General features: G+C 34.3%; 1 protein-coding gene across 2 annotated transcripts in view; it reads right to left on the reverse strand.

The window, feature by feature from the left end:
• BLTP1 (bridge-like lipid transfer protein family member 1) overlaps nucleotides 1-21,009 on the reverse strand; it is a 191,765-nt gene that overhangs the window by 28,995 nt on the left and 141,761 nt on the right. Inside the window, exons 56-69 of one of the 2 annotated variants that reach the window (XM_030863930.2) lie at nucleotides 20,010-20,221; nucleotides 18,715-18,913; nucleotides 13,353-13,412; nucleotides 11,283-11,509; nucleotides 10,300-10,500; nucleotides 9,975-10,105; nucleotides 8,594-8,717; nucleotides 6,612-6,721; nucleotides 5,853-5,943; nucleotides 5,258-5,320; nucleotides 2,951-3,204; nucleotides 2,166-2,381; nucleotides 789-969; nucleotides 86-284 (exon numbers count right to left, since the gene is read on the reverse strand). In XM_030863930.2, coding sequence (XP_030719790.1) covers nucleotides 86-284; nucleotides 789-969; nucleotides 2,166-2,381; nucleotides 2,951-3,204; nucleotides 5,258-5,320; nucleotides 5,853-5,943; nucleotides 6,612-6,721; nucleotides 8,594-8,717; nucleotides 9,975-10,105; nucleotides 10,300-10,500; nucleotides 11,283-11,509; nucleotides 13,353-13,412; nucleotides 18,715-18,913; nucleotides 20,010-20,221 — 2,268 coding nt within the window. The remainder of the gene's footprint in view (nucleotides 1-85; nucleotides 285-788; nucleotides 970-2,165; nucleotides 2,382-2,950; nucleotides 3,205-5,257; nucleotides 5,321-5,852; nucleotides 5,944-6,611; nucleotides 6,722-8,593; nucleotides 8,718-9,974; nucleotides 10,106-10,299; nucleotides 10,501-11,282; nucleotides 11,510-13,352; nucleotides 13,413-18,714; nucleotides 18,914-20,009; nucleotides 20,222-21,009) is intronic. The other variant, XM_030863932.2, reaches the window with a different exon arrangement.

Genomic DNA, 21,009 nt, shown 5'->3' on the forward strand with positions numbered 1-21,009 from the left:
AAGAAAGTCTCAAAAGAGCAAGTAGGTGATGACTAAAACTTAATTTATGAAAAAAATTAAAATAAAGTATATTTTCCGTAAATACCTGAGGGAATAGGCGGGGGCTGGGGGGGAAGTAAGGTGTGAGTCTTGCTCTGGGCAGTGCAAGGTAAAGGAGGAGGAGGAGATGTCGCACTATCTTTCACACCGTACAGCTTGGACTCTTTAGACAGTGTTCTTGGCAAGGAAGATCCTCTGGAGGCATTAGGTGATTCGGTCTTTAGAGTCTTGGAATTATAATGCAACTGTATTGAAACAAATAAACTTTCAAAATTAAAATTATGCAGATGAGGGAAACCAAGAAATGTACAAAAATGTGGCAGAAAGAACACTGGTTCAGGAGCCAGAAGATTTTACAAGTTAGCTTTGTGATCCCGGCAAGTTCCTTATTAGCTTTATCTCATTTTTAAAGTTAAAAAGGGTCATCCCAGATAATATTTTAAGTTCTTTCTAGCTTAACATCTTAGCTTAATAATTCTAGAATCTAAAAGAGTTGCAATAGGCAAGGTTTAGCAAATACATTGTGAATATCAAGGTTTAAAAAAGAAAATTAACTTTTCTGTCAAAATTTCGTGGAAAAAGGGGCAACCTGCAGTTTAGAAGGTCTCATGTTCAGAATATGGCTATATTAGAGAAAAACTTCAGAAGGCCTCGTTTTAATACAATTGGTAAAGGAAGAATATATATGATAGAAAATAAACATGGCTACTAATAATCTAATCCCTAATCCTAGACATTTAGGTTTTTACCTTTACATCAACTCCAGGAATGTAAAATACTGTTGTTTCTAAGTCACTAGGCTTTGTCTGTAGAGATGATGGCACTTTCTTGCCAGTCATTAAATGCGTGGTGGAAGCATAATTAGTTTGAAACTTCTTCTTTTTCGAAGGAGAATCTTGATCTAAACTCCTGGAACTTCTGTCATAACTCCTATAAATAGAAAAATGTTTTATCTTTTTGAAAGACATTTATTTCCTTTTATTTTGTTTAAAAGCAAACTTTTATTTATATAGTAAATGAAATGTAATCCTTTATTAATAAGGTTGAAAAAGTGAAGCTCATCAGTGTCTCTAGTGAAACCGGTTAATCCTTGCATGGATGAGGTTTATGTTGTATGTTCCACAACTACACAAGGCAGTTATTCTTTCCCGAGATCACAGCTGTTTCACATGAACACATAAGGTTGAACCAAATGAAACTGCCCTTTACATAGGTAAATATAGCTGAGTACCAGCAATTTAGTTTGGTTTACTGCGGTTCAACCAAAAATAAATTAACAGTCGTTCTTTTTATCACCACTATTACATTTGTAAGAATTTAACTGTTTAGAGTGCCTTTTTACCTTCTCATTTTATAAAAAGCTTCATTAGACAAAGAGACATTTAAAAATCTTTTATTATAGAAAATTTCGAACATACAGAAAGTAAATGGAACAGCAGAATGAACTCCCACGGGCCCATCTCCCAGCTTCAGCATTTGTCAGCATTCTGCCTACTTGTTTTATCTACATTTCCACCCACTCCTTACTCATTCACTCAATTATTAATATTACTGTTTTCCTATAATTCTTTTTTAGATTAGGAAGGAAAAGCAAAACAAATTCAAAGAACAAAATAATCTAACCCTACGCCTGTTTATACCACTATTTCGTCAATGATGGAAACAAATGGTAAAGCTGCAGTTATAGCCTGAACAACATTCCAGTTTACTGAGGTCTCTGTGCAGCTGTTTCCCAATCTTTCTTATTTCTTTATGTCATCAAACTTTCAATAACAAGATATCTTTAAGTATTGTACTGTTCTTTGAAACAGAAATGTGCACAATGATGAGAGACTGAGAAATTCATGCTTATTTAAAGAATTCCAAGGATATAACTATTTTAATTAACAAATTTGCTAGAATCTAAATCAGACGTCCATTTCTAATCACCAGAAAATATTATACACTTGTTTAAAGAAAACAGTATGTTATACAAATAAACACTCAAACATGCTAATTATAATAAAATATACTCTTTAAATCTGCATTTTGGGATGTGGTGGGAAATGTTTGTTACAATTAATGATATATAAATAGTAGTTCTAACAAATGAAGTTACTTGTACACCTTTCTGACCAGTATCTTACCTTCTCAAGCTTATATCATCATGTTCTTGTAGAAGGGTGGTTGGGTGGAGCACACATTTTCCACTATCAATTTCAACTCGTATATCAAGTTCAAAGTCAATATTTCTCTCTGTAGCTGTGCCACTAAGACTTCTGTTGGCTGGGGCTGTTGGCCAGCGTTCTGTAAATAGCTGATGAACAGCAGCAAAGCCTGTTGCTTTTTTACGAGATGTATGTCTAGAGAAAGAACAACTGGTGATTACATTGTAGTAAACTGGGAAGAGTTTTCAACAAACTATTTTCCAACATGTTATGTGAGCAGTAGTCTGTAAATAAATTTCACTATTTTATAAATTCACACAAATTACCCAACTGGCTCCTACTAATTGAAGTTTTTCTTAAGTTTAATGGAGTCACATTTTATTCAACAACTATGTACTGAGTAACTGTCATGTGTCAGGCAATGTTCTCAGTGCTCAGGACACAGGCACAAGCACTGATATTAAGGAGTCTGAATATCAGTGTATGACCTACATTCTACAACTTGGAGGAGATTTCATTTTTGCAAATTGTAAAATTTAAAATGCTACTTTCTAGATTTTATTAAAAGACATAAAGACAGGGAAAGAAAAAAATAATGCTATATGGAGCTAAATTATATTAGTAAACCATGGATACATCTCCTAGTCTCACTCTGGGTAGGCACGTTAAGATTTTCTTTTTTCTGTAAAAATTAACAGTTATATAATGCTTTAAGCTCAGTTCTAGATTCTAAAATACTGCCTAAGGATCTTAAAGCTACTCACGAGGGTTTCCTGTAAATATAGAACCTTTCCCTCTCATGGTCTTCATCCTTTTCATCCTTCTCGGAATCTTCACTGGTAGAAGACAAACTGTCATCCCGTCGGCCCTCCTCAGGTTGGAAACAAATGCCTGGTGAAAGGCCTCCTGGAGTTTTGGGAGAACTGAACACGGAATATGATCCTTCACTATTTGAGGAGTAATGGGATGGACCTTCAATGGTTACTGACAAAAGGTCCAGTTCTGTCTCCTCTGGAAACTGAATGTAAAGAGAAAAAATATGAATCAGGTTCACATTATAAACCTCTTTTCCCTTAAAAAAAAAAAAAGAAAAAGAAAAAATATACATTTAAGCGTCTAAAATTTCTCTCAAAATTGAATTTCCTCACGCTGAACTGAAAGATCAGCTTTACAAACATATGAAATGATACACCAAAGAAGGAAGCAGAAGTTCAAACCACAGAAGTCATATCACTGACTCACTAAAAATTAGAGTGAAATTTTACTTTATATAAGCATATATCATCATGTTAATTAGTACATACTGTAATTCTTTAAAGCATGGGTTAATCATGCTGTGGAGACAAAAGAAACAATATGATTAACTTTAAATTAGAAGGGCAAGAGAGCGATTAATGATGGAAGAGGATGCAAGTGTCAGTACAGAATGTACTTTGTGCTTCCAGAATACTTTCTGTGGATACATCTTTTTAAAATGGGCCCCTACTAAGCTGAAGAAAGATGTGTAAATAGTTATATAATTAAATAGCAATCAATCAAACTTAAGAATTCTGTACTTTAAGGCAAATACTTTGTGTAATAAGTACAATGTCACTCACTGAGGATTGTATCAGGAGACCACTGCATTTAAGTAGGTCAAAAAAAGAACAAAAAACAAACTTCTATGACCTTATTTTGATTCCCAGTTTTGAGATTTGCTCACATATCCTTTGAGGGAATGTGATAAGCCTTTGTAAAGTGTAATGTGCAAGGTACATTGATATTACTATAAGATACATAGTGAAATCCTATAATCAAAATTTCAAACATTTGCAGAATCTAGATTTTCTTCACTTTTTAAAAAATAACATATCATTTAGTAAGTGAGTCAGATTTTATCAGAAAATCTTCAACTTTTAAAGCTGTGGTAAGAGTTTATGTAGATAAATATCCCTTTGTTTATATTTATTTCCTATTTAACCATGCCTTAATGATCTATTCTGTAATTCATGATTTTTATACACTATTTTTTATAAACAGCATATACTGCTATTTAAAAATCGGACTTGAATCATTCGAATATTAATGCCTTTAAGAATAACTCAATCATTTCACAGTATATACATATATCAAATAATTATGTTGTATACCTGAAAATAATGTTATATGTCAATTATCTCGATTTTAAAAATACAGGGAAAAAAATCAATTAGTAGAATCCATTCAATTCACTGTAAAGGACAGTATTTCCAAGTTCATTTTTAGAAAAAAGGACATGTCTGTCAAGCTCATTCTATTACAACCTAATAGTTCTAAAACAAAATTCGGCTTGACTAAATTCAGTGTAACTACGGGATATATATTGAGACTATCTTAAAAGAGTGGGAGATGGGAAACAAATGTGGAATAAGTTCCAATTTTTAAATGTAACTTGACAGAAAATTTCTAGACAATGATTTATATACCTACTATACAGATACAATTTTAAAATTAAATTTTACTCTTATAACTTATATTTAGGGAAAATATGTAGCTTATAAAGGTGTTAACTTGTAAGTGATTGTGTAGCACATTTTCCACACTGTTTTGAACATAATTTTTAATATATTGCTTTTATACATGCTTTTTTTATACTAGTGACTGAAAATAAATAACACTCAATGATTAATTTGTTGTTCTGTTGATTCTAGTTTGAATTAGGTAACTAATTTTTTCTTAAAGAAAAGATTCATTTTGTGTTTGAGTGTAGGGAAAAAGAGATTCACTTCGGGATTAGCAAATAACTGTAATATATTGCAGTTTTTGGTTTATGATTTTGTTGAGTTAATCTGGTGTGCTGATTTAGTCCTTCTTTAATTTTGGAGATTAAATAATTACTATTAAATTATAAGTGAGTATAGAAGTAAAATATATTCATGAAAAAGCTTAGGAAATATAAAGGATGAAAAAGAATTGAAACAATCTTAAACCTTTATGTAAAATATCTTCAAGGTCTGAGTTTAGTATGAAATTAGAGGAAGACATTTTGAAAGCAGATTTTCAGAGTGGTTACTTAGTTTTAAAGCAAAATTTATGTTGTTCTTAAAAAGTACCTGAAAATACCCTTCCCCAGGACAGCTGGACTGTGGTGTACTTCCCCATACCGTTTTTTTCAACTTAATTAAAATAATAAGAAAATTTATAAAAATTAATGAAAAATAAAAAAACAATGATTTAAAAGTAAACAAAAAACAACAAACATTTTAACATTCATTTTAACATGCTATAAAATTAGAATACAACTTTGACGCTGACCTTTTTTACTACTAGTTTCTGATATTATCTCTATATATTCTGAACAAAAATACATAAACAATAAAATACATTAAGTAAAAACATTCCACATTTACATTTGTGTAAAATACCCAGTTTAATGCAGAGTCGAACTTGAAAGAAAAATTATTCAACAAAATGTTTCTACCTACAAGCAGTATGGGGTCTTTATTCTACATGCAAAACACTAACACCTGCGGCATGGCTCTCAATAGTGCTCTGCTATTTGGCAACGTACAGACACCTCAACCATCACAATCCACACTTTCACTGTAAGTAGGAACTACTATTTCTAAACTGCGTAACTACTATAATTTTGTAATTACTAAAAATTATTTAGCACTGTGTATCTCTAACAAATAGTATCTCTCTTACTGTATCTTGGATATTGAAAGTGACTCTGGGTCCAGGAGATGCTGCATCCACCCGGATTTCTGGGAGCTCCTCAGTTTCACCTACTCGAGAACTATAATAAAATATAAAGTTATAAAACATTAATATTCGTGTTCAAAAAAAACCCCTGGACGTTATAAAAGTCTGATTAATGACATTAACACTTTATTTCTAACTATTTACCTTATCCAAGGATTGAACTTTTGGTATTCCATTTCTTAACCTTTAGCATCTCATAAAAAAAAAGTTCATTGCTTTAACACAAGATTTCCTAAAATTAAGCCTTATAAAAAAGAATTTATACTTACTTTATAGTGTTCATTTACTAGTAAATCTATATTTTTCTTCAATAATAAGTAAAATTTCCATTTTTCATATGTTAAATGTGTGTATAATCACACTTTCTAAAATGACAAATTTAGAGCTGCAGCTACTAACATGGAATATTCATTTCTTTGGATAGTCTATACGTTTACGCATAAACTTGTCTAAATAGCAGTGTACTTCATTACTAAAAAGCACACAATGACTTTTATAATATAAAAGTAGAGTATAAATAAGATAGAGGGATTCCTCAAACTTCTTAGTTTGACAGTATCCACTATTACTAGTTTTACTAATAAGGTCCATTTGCTACCTTAATTTTGTAATTTCCCCAATTAGAACACAATAAATAAGTAGTGACCTTTGGCAAAAGAGTCAGCAATTTTATTACTTGTTTCATTGGTTGAAATATATTACCTTGCCCTTTCCATTCGCTTAAGAGGTGGTCTTCCAGAAGCTGAAATGGTTTTTGATCGGCTGTAACTTGGTTTGTAACCCAAACCCCACTTATCCTTTAGGGAAGCAGCCTAATGAACGGGGGTAGAAAAAGGGTGACTTTAGGCAGTTGTTTACTGTTGTAATATCTGACTTCAGGTAAAATATTCTGCTATTATAGAAGTTATCTTGTCTCCCCCAGGTCAATAACAAGTTATCTTAAATTGTGACTTTAAATGTCACTTAACAACACAGATGGATCAAAGTGCAGCAGGAATCAACTATTCTTAGTCCTAACGTCAATTAGGAAGGCTGTACAAGGAAAATAGGAGCCACCAGCTCGTTTGAGAAAAAAGATTGGGAGCAGGGATGAGGGGTACAGAAATAAGGGGAGAAATGAGGAAACAGTAAGAAAAGAAAGAAAATGAGAATTAAAAGGAAAGATTCTGGGAGAAACGTGAGGGGAGGGGGGAGAAGAGGAGATCAGGGAAGAGGGGGAGGGGGAGGGAGGGAGGAACCACTAATCATCCCGAGTACCCCCCAAGGGTACCCCTCCTGACAGAACTCTTTGTTACAGAAAAGGAAAGGAAGTGGTGACTGGAACACCCTCCTTGTCGCCAAATCCCTCTTCTTCAAATTTGTAGTTTGGGGGGGCTAGATAGTAAAAAGATTCTAATACAATGGAGACTTAGAAAGCAAGAGGACTAAAAGGGAATTGGGGGGAAATACCAAATGAGAAAAATGTTAAGAACACAGATTTAATTTCAGTAATTTTCCTAATCCTCTCCACCTAGTTTTATTTTTAAGTTAATTGCCAATTCTAAACTAGCTTATAAACAGTATGGCAAGCAATATTTTCATTATGTTGCATGGCTGTGAGGTACATAGTGGCAAAACATTTAAACACAGAGTTATGCATTACAGAGCATCACTATCCATTTAGTACTATCAGAAGCCAGTGATGAATAAAGTTGAATTTTATTCCTAATTTAAATAAATAATTTAGAACACTATTCAAATGAGGTCTAGGACTTCGGTGGTGACCAAGGAAAGAAAGTTCAAGCCGATGAACTCTGGATCCCTGCAACCTTTCCACCTTTTCTCTAACCTCAACAGCTCTGATTTAACCAGTTTTTATGTATTGGGGTAACACCCCAAAACCATATTCTGGTTAAAAAAAACTGGAGGGTTTTGCTGACTATATTTTTAAAAATTAGTTTTTCTACTAACAAGACCACCTTGACCCAAAGCAACCTACCTCCATTTGAATAAGTTTTAGAATTATTTTCTACTCTATTTTTCTAGTACATCTATCTATATATTTATTTCAAGTGTTCAGCAATTGGACTAAATCCCAGAATGTGGTAGAAAGTAAGGTCAAAGATAAACAACTTGTCCTTTAAGAGACTCAAATACTAGTAAGGGCAACTAAATATGCAAATAATAAAGGTAAGAATAAAGTGCTGACAGTATGTAGTGGCTAAGGGTAAAATCTTCTGTGGAAAATGGGAGGGGTAGAATGGACATCTCAAAAAATTTCACATTTGAATTAGAGACAAAAAAGAAAGTATGACTTCATGAAAGGCAGACAGAACACAGTGGCTAAGGGCATAAACTGTAGAATTCCACTGTTTGGGTTTGAATCTTGGCTCCACTGGAATTACTGGCTGTATAACCTTGGTCAAATTGCTTGACCTCTCTGTGCCTCAGTTTCCTCATCTTTAAAATGGGGAAAATAATATAAGCTACCACATAGGGTTGTTGTAAAGATTTAATGGGTTATTGAATGTAAAGTGCTTTAAACAGTGCCTGGTACATAGTAGACATGAGATACACAAATCAAGTGTTATCACTAGCAATGGAGGAAGAAAGAGAACAACATAAGTATCATCATAAAATTTCATAAAGTGATAAAATGTTTACATAGTCTACTTTAATAAAATTCTCCTTAAATGTTTACTCACTCGCATACTGGACCTCCGTAATTTTTTACGAACATCTCTTCTAATATCATTCACAGCAACAGATTCTAATTGTTGATAACGTTGAATTTCCTGGTTTATGGTTCCTTCACTTGCACCTAGTTTTCTGGATAAAAAACAAATATGGCAGTTATTGTAATGAGGTAACAAAGTAAGAGTGATTTTTACTTGCTCCTTTTAAAATTCTCTATCAGAATATCAAAGACTATGTATGGACAGGCCAAAATCCTGCATAAACTTAATACTCATATCTGGCAAACTGTAAAAAAAAAAACTTTCTCTAATGTTTTAGGAAATGGTTCTTATCCATTTCTACATCAAGAGTCTCTGTGATAATCTCAGGAAAGCTATGGAACCACTTAGCAGAATAGTATCTGTATGTAATATTTTACATATAATTTAAGCCTCAGGTAAGATTTTAGGGGGGGAAGTATATTTTGCTTCAAGTCAGTTTTCCCCTGATAACAAAACTCAAACTGTAATGTAAGTCAACAGGAAAACGTGAATCACTGTATCATAACTGATTTTACAGACAAGTTTTTAGCAAATACCTTTCACTGTACAATGTATACATTTCTGTAAAATCCTCGAATGCAAAAAAACACAGATACAGGAGTACAAAGATTAGAAAAGATGAAGTATGTTTTCCACCTTTGGGGAAAACAAAAATTTCAGTTTGGCAAGAAGAATATTTAGTCTTACAGAGCAAGTATTACCTAGTCAGTACTATTTAGCAGGCTACAGATAAAGAAAAAAATGACTTCCGCCTACTCCCCCCTCTTGGCTCGCCCTACCCTCACCTCAGTTCTAGTGAATTGCTAATACAGGCAAGCAAAAAGCATGAAGTTTGAATTCAGACAAACACAGGTTCAAATTCCAATTCTTTAATCTCTCCGAGCCAGTTTTCTCATCTATAAAGTTTGGATAATGCCATCTAATCTCATAGAAATGTTGTGAGGATTAAATTGAGATAACACGTCAGAATCACAATAGGTACTTAATAAATTCTAAATTTTCTTCCTCTCTCAAAAATTTGCATTCCAAAAATACTGTTAGCAAAACACTCATATTTACATACGTATGTGAAGATACATGTATATACACGTAGAGATGCATATATGTGACATAAAGTCAGTCATAAACTTCTCAGAAATGGGGAGCTGTGATGAGCACTAGACTAACATTTCTAACTTTATCACTAATGAATATATGATCTCAGACAAATCACCAAACTTTTCTGGACCTTGGTGATCTCATTTATAAACTAAATGGGTTGTACTGGCCCCAATCCAGTTTCCTTCACATTTAAAATCTATTCTATTATTAGGGAATACTATACTAAATTAAAAATCATTATACATACTTAAGATCATCTATTACTTTGGCCTGTTCATTCAGTTCTCTGATATCCACTATACGCTTCATAATTTTTCTTCCTCTAAGTTCTCCTGGCTGGCTACAAGATGCTCCTTGTCTTCGATGATCTACAGCTTCCTGAAAAATCAAAAGCATGTCTGTCAGTAACACCCTCAGGTCACAAAGCAAATCTACCCTATCACAGAAATAACACCTTAAATCAAAGGAAGCATGCAAGAATCAAAGCCATCTATATTAAGTAAGATGATTGGAATTCTCCAGTGATTCAAACCCCTTCATTTTCATAAGGAATCCATTTAGTTGCTACCTACGTTTCCCCATGAGTGAGCTCTGCATGCTTTCAGATGGGACTGGCTAGACTGAGGGGAGGCCCACATCTCTGGGTTACACAGATACTCTGCAGGAACAGAATAGCGCTGATGTGGAGGCCTCAGGCCTAGGAGGTGATTTACAAGTCGTTGCCCAAAGGTGAGCTTGTGGCCATCTCCACTTACTGAACTTTCCTCTGAACTCTAAATGGTAAACAGTAATGTTAATTTTTAAAAAATTTCTTTCCAAGAACAAAACTATTTCATGATACAGTAGTTAAAAGATGTTTCAAAAAATTTTTTACGTTGATAATAGAATGAAAGCAGAGAGAAACTTTCTTTTTAACTAATAATAAGTTTAACTAATAACTAATCAATCTGATACTATAGAATATGTACAGTATAAATGGAAATACACATTTTTAAAATGTATACTTTATTTTGTGTGGGTGCACTTTGCTTTTGACTTTCATTTTTGAACATCATTATTGAGATAATTCACATGCCATAAAATTGACCCATTTAAAATGTATAATGGTTTATAGTGGGTTTTAGTATAGTCACAAAGTTGTGCAGCCATCATCAGAATCTATTTAGAACATTTTCACCGCCTCCCAAACAAAACCTCATAACATTAGCAGTCTCTTCCCATCCCCTCTCCCAACCCCCTAAACTCTCCCAGTCCTAGGCAACCACTGATCTACTTTCTGTCTCTACAGATCTGCTTGCACTTTGCTGTTACTGTTAACATGTTACCTGTAGGTTAAGGCACAAGTTGGTTGACAGCCGTTATGAAACAAGGAATTCAATTAAAAGACAATATTATGGAATTAAAAAAACAATATTATATAAATGTAGACACAGAGGACCACCACTCCCTTCCTTCCTCCACAATTAGCAACTACAGTAAATAACACTGACCTAATAATATCCCTTTCTCAGGGTAAAAGCCAGTCCTGAAAAAGTCTAACTGTGAGTTTACTTACAGTATGGATAGTGGGAGACATAGTGTCAACTTCATCTTCATCTGACAGGTCAGCTATGTTCACTGAATTTAGATCGGCAATGTCATCTGTGTCCTCCTCTCCTGTCAGTGTTGTAAGGGTATTGCCCAGAGCGTTAAGTCTTTTGCCAATGTTAGGATCCATGTGGACATCGATCCCACACATTTTCCACAATACATTGAGTGTCCAGGTTCCAGCACTACTACTTTCTGTTTAAATAAAGAAGTGACGTTTTTGGTTAAGTCTTGAGTATAGAAATTTAAATAATTCTACATTCAGGGAATAAAGTGGATGATGGCCCTGTGTAATAACTAATGTCTCTCACAGCTAGATCTGTCAGAAACATGAGACTATGGGATTGATTCCCCTATTGTATAGGGTGCACCTACTGTTCCTCTGTTTTCAGCACTCTTCTTTCCCCATGTGACCTATGAATTCCCTCCTCCCCTAGCCCCCTAGCTGATCTACCTTCCCATGACTATAGTAGGAGAACTGGCACAGCCCTCCCTCATTAGCCAGAATTAATTAGATGATTAGTCTGAGTAAGGGTCAAAGTTGGAAAACTAAGAATCCTTCCCTGGACTTGAGAAAAGACCGGTCCTTCTCTAGTGACTGAGGGGCGGGGAATGAGGCTCATGAGCTGCTCGCAGCCATGTTTCCTGCCATGTTTCAGGAGGTCAGCAGTAAGCACAAATGAAGCAGCCGGAGAGAAGCAAAGACAAGAGCTGGAAAGAGCCCTGGTGACAGCTGGGATCTTGTTTCCAGTAGTTCCTGAGGGCCCCTGAATTGACCTGGTTCCTTCTCTTCACTGAGATAGCCATTCCTAAGTTTAACTGTGATCTGCAAATGTTCTTTTAACAAGTTCCCCCTTTTAGTTAAGCCAGTTTGAGTATGTTGTTGTTGCTTATAAACAAGACCCCTGACAAAGACTTTTATGTGACCTTCCTCCCAATATGTATGTTTACCTCAGTTATCACCTTTTCCTTCTAACATTACTGCTGGAAATCTCCTAACCTTTTCAGTCCTCTGTCTGTGGGGACTGCAGGCCTTGCTATTTTCTGAGACAGTTTACTTAGGATGAGCACTGAGACTAGGTTTTGGAGGACAGGAGGAAGAGTAAGGAGGAAAGGAACTCTGCTCATTTAATCAGCTTCTCCCCTCTCAACATTTTAAGCGCTGTTAAATAAACATCTCCATTTATCTTACCCTAGTTTTATACCAGTAAAAATAATAAAAATTTACACTATGCTGTCATCTTAGTTAAGACAGATTATTACTTCTATGGTTATCTCCTAACCAGTTTCCTAGATTTTTCTCCTCTCTAATCCTTGAAAGTGTCCCTTTTGATACTGTCACATCTGCTTTCTTGCTCAAAAAAACTCAATGGCTTTCTCACTGTCCACCAAATGAAGTCCAAATTCCTTAATTTGGGATTTAAGATTTTTCTCATCTTATTTTCACATAACTCTATTCCAGCCAATTTGGACAACTCTAACTAGACACTGTGTTCTGACATCATGACAGGAATTATTCTCTCCGCCTGAATTTTCTCTATTCATATTTTCCAGTTTTTGCTTAAGAAACAATTTTATCCATCTTTCAAGTCCTTGTTTAAATGCTTTTTCTTCCATAAAGCTTTCTCTCATTCCAGTATCCTTTGAAATTTAGAAATTTTATCTCCCTCCTGTAAATTTCATTAGCAATTGGAATTTTATATATTTTTTGAACTTATCACTTATTGCAGTTTAGTTATGCTGCAGAGCTGTAACTACCTTATTAGAATTTAAACTTATATGGCATAGAAAGTATATCTTATTCATCTTTGTCTTTCCCAAAATATTTTGTAGTGTATCTTGTACACTGATGGTGTCTAATTAATTGTTAGATAAATAAAAATATGCTAATATTATTGCAAAATAGTTTTTAAAAATTAGGGAATACCAGAATAAGTTTAGTTAAAAGAGCCTCTAATATAAAGGCAGGAAAAATGGATAAAAAAAGCAGAATTCTACCAGATATATATAGCAAAATTAATACCAAAGGTGAACTTACCAGCAGCTGCTTGTCCTGTAGTCCTGGAACATACTTCATAGGTACCATCTGGAACTACACCTGCACAAAAATCAACCCCAAAATAAGTTTCAATAAAATTATGCTTGTGATTAAATATTACACTGCAATTTTTCTTCCAAAAATGATTACCTAAACAGGATTACTAGCCTCTCTAGGTTTCAGTTTCTTTTTTTAAAATTTAATTTATTAATTTATTTATTTTACACAGCAGGTTCTTATTAGTTATCTATCTGATACATCTTAGTGTATTAGGTTTCAGTTTCTAATCTGGAGAATGAAAGGGCTACCTTAGATGACTTATGATGTCTATGTCATATCTCACAATATTTTATTCTTATCGATTTTAAGAACTAAACTGCATACACCTGAAACTAATATATTGTAAATCAACCATACCTCAATAAAGAAAAAAAGATTTGACTCCAGTTTTATCTTTACATTCTGCATGTGATTTCCTTATCTGAGTGACAATACCTGGCCAACTCTGAAACTCTAGTTTCCAGATGCTATGACAATTTGTACCATCATGAGTGAATGGCACTTTGAGAATGCAAATAATTTTTAAATGATTTTTTGATAACTAAGAACTGCCACATTAGGTCACAGACATGATTCATCAACCTTGTCTTTTACTTTGACAAGGATCATTTTATGAGGGAAAAAAAAAAGATTGCCTGCCATGATGTCAACCTCATAAGGTCAGCCTCCTAAGGTCATGGACCTATCCCCAGAACATATCTAACTTTAACTTTGAAACATTTACTACTTCTTAGCTTTAATCAGATAATTTCAGCTTTTTTAAGAGGTTAATTAAATCAACAAAAGACATACCATCCTTGAAATAACTTTTAAACAAAGTAGAGCCTAAAGATAGAATTAAGACCCTTTCTCAGTAATCCTTAATGGAAACCAAATTTCAATCTAAACCTGGCAGTATATATACTGTAAATAAAATGTCCTTTTGCAATTCATTCCATATTCTAAACTGGTATTCAAATGTTATGCAAATGTGAGTTGTAGAAATACTACAATTTAGGGACTTCCCTGGTGGTCCAGTGGTTAAGACTCCACGCTCCCAATGCAGGGGGCCTGGGTTTGATCCCTGGTCAGGGAACTAGATCCTGCATGCCACAACTAAGACCCGGCACAGCCAAATAAATTAATTAATTAAAAAAAAAAAAGGAAATACTACAATTTATTTTGGGAGAAAGGGTCTATAAATGACAATTTCTATTATGTATTTTTTAAGATGGTGCCAATAACTTTAAAATCTAAATTATATTTTTGAACCATATGGTACTTGTGCCTCACATACAAATTATAAAAAAGAATTAGATCTTGTTTGGGGGTAAAAGATTGCCTAATTCACCTTTAATGTCATAGTTATAAATCAGAGCAAAAAAAACCTAGACTACCCTTTCAAATCTTAAGACTGCTAGAATGAAAAGAAAAGCTTCTGAAATTGGAGTAATAAAACTAAGGCCAAATGAAAGTAAGAAACAGTAAATTTAAAAAGGGTAGAAAACATCGGGGACTTCCAATCCCAAGAAGTGCTAGAGAATTTTTGAATATTAAGCTAAAAGAAGATTATATAAATTCATAGAATACAGAGGTATGACGAATTAATAAGGAACATTAAAATTCTTAGGAGTAGATCTGAATCCTGAAAGTGAGAAGTAGGAAACCAACTGGGCTCTTTCCCATTGTACCTGTCATCTCTGAGTTGGACCAACCAGAATCCAGGATGGCAGTATTCCTGCTGTGACAACCAAATGCTGCTACCCAGGTGTTAGCAGAAAGCTTGGAATTTTTCAAACTTCTAACGGTTTAGTTTTTCTAAATACATGTTAAAGAAAAGCGTCTAATCTTTACTATTTAAGGGGTCCATGGAACCCTTCCTATAGATTGTCCTAATTTTTATTGCACTTCCCCCCAAAATATTATCACCTAGAGAGGAAATTACACCACGCTTTTTTTTTTTTTTGGCCACGCCACTTGGCTTGCAGTCTTAATTCCCCAACCAGGGATAAAACCTGGGCCCCGCCAGTGAAAGCGCCAAGTCCTAACCACTGGACCACCAGGGAATTACCGACACAGGGCCATCTTTTTTCTAGGGCATGATTTTTTTTTTTTTAACATCTTTACTAGAGTATAATTGCTTTACAATGTTGTGTTAGTTTCTGCTGTATAACAAAGTAAATCAGCTATACGTATACATATATCCCCATATCTCCTCCCTCTTGCGTCTCCCTCCCACCCTCCCTATCCCACCCCGCTAGGTGGTCACAAAGCACCCAGCTGATCTCCCTGTGCTATGCGGCTGCTTCCCACCAGCTACCTGTTTTACATTTGGTAGTGTATGTATGTCCATGCCACTCTCTTTGTCACAGCTTACCCTTCCCCCTCCCCGTGTCCTCAAGTCCGTTCTCTACATCTGTGTCTTTATTCCTGTCCTGCTCCTAGGTTCGTCAGAGCCATTTTTTTTTTTTTTAGATTCCATATATATGTGTTAGCATACAGTATTTGTTTTTCTCTTTCTGACCTACTTCACCCTGTGTGACAGACTCTAGGTCCATCCACCTCACTACAAATACCTCAATTTCATTTCTTTTAATGGCTAATATTCCACTGTATATATATGCCACATATTCTTTATCCATTCATCTGTCAGTGGACACTTAGGTTGCTTCCATGTCCTGGCTATTGTAAATAGAGCTGCAATGAACATTGTGGTACATGACTCTTCTGGAATTATGGTTTTCTCAGGGTGTATGCCCAGTAGTGGGATTGCTGGGTCGTATGGTAGTTCTATTTTTAGTTTTTTAAGGAACTTCCATATTGTTCTCCATAGTGGCTGTATCAATTTACATTTCCACCAACAGTGCAAGAGGGTTCCCTTTTCTCCACACCCTCTCCAGCATTTATTGTTTGTAGATTTTTTTGATGCTGGCCATTCTGACTGGTGTGAGGTGATTCCTCGTTGTAGTTTTGATTTGCATTTCTCTAATGATTAGTGATGTTGAGCATCCGTTCATGTGTTTGTTGGCAATCGGTATATCTTCTTCGGAGAAATGTCTATTTAGGTCTTCTGCCCATTTTTAGATTAGGTTGTTTGTTTTTTTGATATTGAGCTGCATGAGCTGCTTGTACATTTTGGAGATTAATCCTTTGTCAGTTTATTCGTTTGCAAATATTTTCTCCCATTCTGAGGGTTGTCTTTTCGTCTTGTTTATGCTTTCCTTTGCTGTGCAAAAGCTTTTAAGTTTCATTAGGCCCCATTTGTTTATTTTCATTTTTATTTCCATTTCTCAAGGAGGTGGGTCTAAAAGGATCTTGCTGTGATTTATGTCATGGAGTGTTCTGCCTATGTTTTCCTCTAAGAGTTTGATAGTGTCTGGCCTTACATTCAGGTCTTTAATCCATTTTGAGTTTATTTTTGTGTATGGTGTTGGGAGTGTTCTAATTTCATTCTTTTACATGTAGCTGTCCAGTTTTCCCAGCACCACTTATTGAAGAAGCTGTCTTTTCTCCACTGTATATTCTTGCCTCCTTTATCAAACATAAGGTGACCATACGTGCGTGGGTTTATATCTGGGCTTTCTATCCTGTTCCATTGATCTACATTTCTGTTTCTGTAGGGCATGATTTTTAAGTGATCTGTGAAAAAAAGTCCTAAGGCATAATCCTACTTTTCCTTATTTCTCTGCCCTAAACTCAACTCTTTTTTTAAAAAAATTGTCAGTTATATCCAAGTATACTTACTCCTAATAAAAACTACACTAATAAAAACTACAAAATAGTAAACTAATTGGTGAATCTGTAATTTGGAATTCTTTTATGTCAGCAAAACAACTACTCTACTCATCTCATTTGCCACTCTCCCAAAACACCAAACAATAAGCATGTTACAAAAACAAGTCATTTGATACCCTCCAAAACCCCAAATAAATTATGATTATCGCAATTATCAGCATGTTAGTGTTCTACTTTGCTGGTATAATATCCACTGAGGTGCTGAGTTATTGTTTATATTTTTTAGTATGTGTTTTTGACTTTGAGTCAGAGGCATATTTCTTATGCATTTTCCCTTTGTTTAAACTGCTAAGGAAATGGTATCCTTCCTTGCTTCCAAATATATTCTATCCAGTATGACTATAATGATGGCAAAATGTCATCTTAATAAAAATCAATAGGTTTAAATTTATTTTAAGGAAAAAAACACACAAACAAAAGACAGTTATGGTGACTTTTTAAAACATATATAAGAACCATGTAAAATGATTACTTGTAAAAATTTCTGATGAAGGCTAATTTTGGTCTTTTGGGTATTAGGCATGAGTATTTTGATATCAAGTCTTCTTAATAACCTGAAGTATTTCAAAGAAATCCTAGTATTTTACCTATGAATTATCTAAATGCAAAGCATTCAAAACCAAAAAATTTTACCTAAAATTTTAGCCAATATTAAATGCTAAAACTTCAATTTTTGATATAAAAACACTCGAAAGTTCTCCCAATACTCAAAGAAAACCCAGAACTGGAAAGAAGATTTTCTTCCAGTGAAGAGAGGAAAAAATTGCTAAATAATGGCATACCGCCTTCTGAAAAGTAATTAATTTTGTTTTACAGATTAGCTGAGGAATTTTAGTCCACAACCTTTAATTCTTCAAATATAATTTTTCTTCATTATTAAGATTAATGATAACACAACATTGTAAAGCAACTATACTCCAATAAAAATTAATTAAAAATAGATTAATGATGCTTTATCAACTCTGCTGTAATATTTAAAATAAAAATAAATCCCTGTACCTTCAAAATAGCATATAAACACAGCTTTAGTTATTCACAACCAGAGGAATAACTAAAGCTGTGTTTAATGGGGCATAATAGAATCAGAGGAATTCACACAAATTATACTCTGTAAACTACATTGTGGACTTATTTATGGCTGGAATCCCTGCTCCCGGTTATCCTGTATTATGTTATAGGATGAACTGGATCTTACACATTTACCACTTTGTTTCAAGATCCCCACAGAACAAAGACACTTTGCCTGGTCATTAATGAATCAATTACAGGAAAAATCAGGGAGTGAGCAAACGTTCAAATGTTGTACCATCAAAAAGAATACCTAGTTGGTTTACTTACCCAAACAACTGAAAGCTGCAGTTTTTCACAAATATGTTCTGATATGTTTAATTAGAAATAGGCTTTATGTCACAAAGTCCAATAACATTCCTCTATATGAACATCCTTCAGTTTTACTTATGAAGACACTGGGGTTACTTTTTAATTTTAAAAAATTCAAAACCTCATACAGAAAATAAAAGATACTCACAGGCATTCATCACTAGGTCCCCACGAATTTCTGGTTTCCAGTCATCCCATGATGTCTCAAAGCCATCAGCAAAACGGATACAAAAGTTTTTGAAATGCCCTTTACTAACTAGAGATTCTGAAGAACAAGCAGTGATGAGAGTACTTTCAATGGTCAGTACTAAAGCAGAACCAGTGTCAAGGTCTCCAGTGTGATTAGACTGCAAAATATATTAAAGAAATGAGACAAAAGGTGACAACTTTTAAAATTTGGAAACCTCACAGGATTCATAAGATCAAACATCTAGAAAGGGTCAACCCTAGAGAGCTTCATTAAAAAGCAGTTTAGAAAGATGCCTACTTTTAAAATTAAATTGCTCATGTGAAATGCATTGCCATGTGCATTTTTTTAAACTAAACTTGCAAAAGGCTAAATATCTGTTCTTTTTATCTCAAGCCTTTTAGTTTGTGGGGAACATTTTCATTTTGACAACCATCCCTGGTGTGTAAGGCCTTCCTGAGCTCTGTCCATCATGTCATTAAAATATTATCATTTTTGAACTCCTGAAGCACAAACATACCATGTTGCCAATCCTCAACTCAGAGTTTTTCTTAACACTGTTTTGCCAAACAAAATACTTAAAGATAAATTCATTCAACAACTGGTTACAGGTTAAGGTATATTATAACAGTAAAATGTAGACCTCTGTGTTTGTTATAACTGTAACTTCTTAGCCTAACAGGGGGTTCACAGCCTTTTCCCTCACACACATGTGCATGCAAATATGTATTCCTGAGAACTGGTCCTAAATCACAAAGAGTAAATTTTTGCTTTATCCAGTACACATAACTTGGAAGTTTTGTTACCATTAAATATTATAGTTTAAAAGAATTTTGAAATTCCCTACCCCGTTTTAGATAAAGTTATTAAACATTATTATATAGCACCCTTAAATATCCTTTGTTTCTATTTTATTATCAAGTGTATGCCAAAGATGTCTTGGCTAAATACAAAACAAATAAAAAATTTTGAAAACTAAGCTGCTTATTTTCCAAGGTAAAAATTAAGATTTATTAGATGGGTGTCAATCTCATTACTATTATGAGGCATATCAGAATGCTTCAGAGAAAAGTCTCATGAAATTGATATTTAATACACTGTGGATAAATAACGGTTGAAGGAGTTCAATCTTAATTGCTATCTACTAAACTCAAATTATAAACTGTTATCCTGAAAAGCTTATACTCTATATACATAAAAATGGTTTCTAGAAATGTCTGGCTCTTAATCTTGGACTGTGATTCGATTTTTTATACCTGTGCAGTATTTGTGATAGGCAGGCAAATTCCCAGATCATTCACAGTGAGCTGGAGGAAGAGAGTCCCAAACGCCTGGGCTGACGTTTGCTGGATACCAGGCAACATATCTACCACTTCCTTTGTAGCCATATGAATATCTTTATGTAAAGCCATTCGTTGTTCATTCCAATTGTCATAGGCAGCCTTATAATTCAGCCAAAACAGCACAGCTTTTGATAATTAAGACAGGGCAGAAGGAAAATTAAAATAAAAACTGTAAAGCTATATGGCAAGTAAACCTCTAGAGCTGCAAAATCCTGTTGATTAATAAAAATTACTCCCAGAAAATTGTAGCATTAGAATTTGAAAGGATCTAAGAGGATACAGTCAACTTGAGAAATGAAAAAAGCAGAAAGCAGGCGACTGCAAAGTGGCAAAAGAAGAAAATCCAGGTCCATTCATTCATTCAATGAATTAGTTGTGAAATACCTACTATATATGCTAGGCATTGGCATGGAATAACAAACGAAAACACACATGGACCCTGACCATATACAGCTTTCTGTTGCAACAGTTAAAAATTCTTGAAGGAGAGGTACGTAATACTGGGAGTATACATTAATAAAGTGTGATTTAGAGAGAGAAGTCGAAGACATTTGAGTTTGTAACAAGAATTGAAAACTTAAGGTAAACCATCATTTAATGCAGTATATACAAGGAGGAGTCTAAAGAGAGATAAAGATGAAGGGGCCAGAGAAGTAGAAGGAAAAGCAGGTGTTATGTCATGGACACAAAGAGTAGAAAGTACTTTAAGGAGTTGTTGAAAGTTGATCAAAAGTTGGTAAGATGAGAAATGAAAAAAAAAAAAAACGTGCACCAGATTTAGCAAAATAAAATGGTAAGGGCAGTTTTCTAACAAAATGTCTTATCACCAGCCAATGCCCACCACCGATTTAAATCTTTTATGGCTTCATAAATGGTTCTTCATTACTTCTAAAATACAATTCCTATTTGCCCA

This window comes from Globicephala melas, chromosome 5, assembly GCF_963455315.2.
Source record: "Globicephala melas chromosome 5, mGloMel1.2, whole genome shotgun sequence".
Lineage (NCBI taxonomy): Eukaryota > Metazoa > Chordata > Mammalia > Artiodactyla > Delphinidae > Globicephala > Globicephala melas.